This window comes from Aplysia californica, unplaced genomic scaffold, assembly GCF_000002075.1.
Source record: "Aplysia californica isolate F4 #8 unplaced genomic scaffold, AplCal3.0 scaffold00149, whole genome shotgun sequence".
Lineage (NCBI taxonomy): Eukaryota > Metazoa > Mollusca > Gastropoda > Aplysiida > Aplysiidae > Aplysia > Aplysia californica.
In genome coordinates this window covers 640,907-642,888 of record NW_004797419.1, presented here as the reverse complement: position 1 = coordinate 642,888, position 1,982 = coordinate 640,907, and the positions used below count along the sequence as shown (strand labels likewise).

Sequence of the window (1,982 nt, the reverse complement as noted above, 5' to 3'; positions counted from 1 at the left end):
GAGAGAGAGAGAGAGAGAGAGAGAGAGAAAGAGAGAAGGAGAGAGGGAGAGAGGGAGAGAGAGAGAGAATGAATGAGGGAGAAAGAATGAGAAATGCCAGGAGAGAGCACACCATCTATAATATTTTGACGTTACTCACCAATGAGGTAGGGAGAAGACGGGTATGGTTTTGGTGATGAGTCCCTGGGAGAGACGCGCATTTTACAATCACAACAGGGGACTGAACTATCCCGTCAGCCCATCTGTGCATGTACTTCTCCGATGGATCACAGGAGTGGGGTCAGTATAGATATACTGTGTGTTGAGCTGCACCCCTTTTATCAACACAGTTTAGATTATCCCGTTTATCTCAGAAACGAGGAGAGGAAAGAACTGAAACGTTTACTGTCCACTTTTCAAGAATGTTTCTTTTCTTTAGAAAAAGATGTTCACGCTGTTACTCAATATCAGCACAGGAATAAAGTTAAATGCTATTTTGAATTGTACAGAAATATACTAGATGTTAAAATGTATAAAGACCCGTGTCCTTGTAAACGACCTTGAGTTTATTCCAAAACTGTTCAAGCAGGAATGTATATTTTCAGAACTGGTTAATGTTGAATTACGTATATTCAATCCTTTAAAACAGTATAAAATTGCTCTTTGGTCTTGTTGAACCAGATTCAAGTCACAAAATACGCCTTCTGCGAAACTTCTGTGCCAACTGGATGTCTCAGCCCATTGAGACCTTGTTGAATTGTTACTCTCTCATAGATCCAGAAACATTTCTGTGAACGAAAATGTATGTCATATGATTTTGTTTGTTTGTATTCTCCTACATGATTAACTTGCACTTTAGAATACACTCGCCTTTAACTCCAATTTCACTGTAGGACAATTTTAATCCGTGCACAGCCGTTCATGGTATCGGGTATCTTGGGCAGCCATGTAACGTACAAAACAAAGTCACAACGTTAGTTTTCGTCACAGGATTCACAGACATCGCACACAGTTTGATGATTCCATAACTGTCGGAATAAAATCATTACTGCCTTGAAATCTCAGGGTATATCTCTCAGCTGATTGTTTCCATCAATTATGAAAGAGCGATTTGATGACACATCAGAGATAGCATAACTCTACGGTAGGTTGTTTTGTTGCTCACGGAGTTAGGATGATGACTTATGTGAACAAACTGTTTGTTTCCTTAATCATTGTTTCGACTATTAAACAAAATGAGGCTATTCCAGGAAGAAATGAGTTCTAAAATACAATATGACACTGAGTTATCGTTAATTAGAAAGTCCGATAAAAATTACTTTACATAGCTGCTACCAAGCCAAACGTAATTTATGGAACATTTCTTACTTTCTATTTTTTGTCTTCGGTCAATCAGTTTTCTTATACATTAGAGTTGGAAAACAACCTTTTTGCCAGCAGACCATTCCATGGGTTTTAACACCACTGATCAAAACAGGAAAACATACGGGCTAAAACAAGAGACGTTTTCGGTACGTTTCAACACTAATGAACACCTTTTCCAAAACACTTTATACACTCCTTTTAGATGAAGGTGTCGTGTCAATGCCCACAGTGTATCTGAGAAAACGGGACGTCGAAGGGCGTTGAAGCAGCTCACATCTCAGTCTCTGACGACATGTATTCCTCCATGCAGTCTTTGGATGATTTGGTGAAAGTCACTGGACGGGAAATCCACGAACCAATTGGGTTTAAACTCTCACCAACATCTCAACGGTCAGAGCAGGAGCGCCAGTCGTGCTGTCCCTGAAAAGAGACAGATTGTACAACACATTGTGAACTTAGAGTTAAACGAATTATTATGTTTTTATGTTCAAAGTATGCGTGCATGCATTTGTGAGTGTCTGTCTGTCTGTCTGTCTGTATGTCTGTCTGTCTGTCTAATTGTCAATCTGCCTATCACTGACCCCCCTCTGTCTTTCTCTTTCTCTGCTTCTCTCTCTCTCCCTCTCTCTCTCTCTCTC

General features: G+C 39.9%; 1 protein-coding gene across 6 annotated transcripts in view; it reads right to left on the bottom strand.

The window, feature by feature from the left end:
- LOC101851800 (chitinase-like protein PB1E7.04c) overlaps nt 1-1,982 on the bottom strand; it is a gene marked incomplete at its 5' end in the record, with an annotated part of 143,348 nt that overhangs the window by 51,720 nt on the left and 89,646 nt on the right. For 5 of the 6 annotated variants that reach the window (XM_013081861.2, XM_035969475.1, XM_005097202.3 and 2 more), the window contains 1 exon segment: nt 140-1,764. In XM_013081861.2, coding sequence (XP_012937315.1) covers nt 140-200 — 61 coding nt within the window. 6 annotated transcript variants of the gene reach the window in all.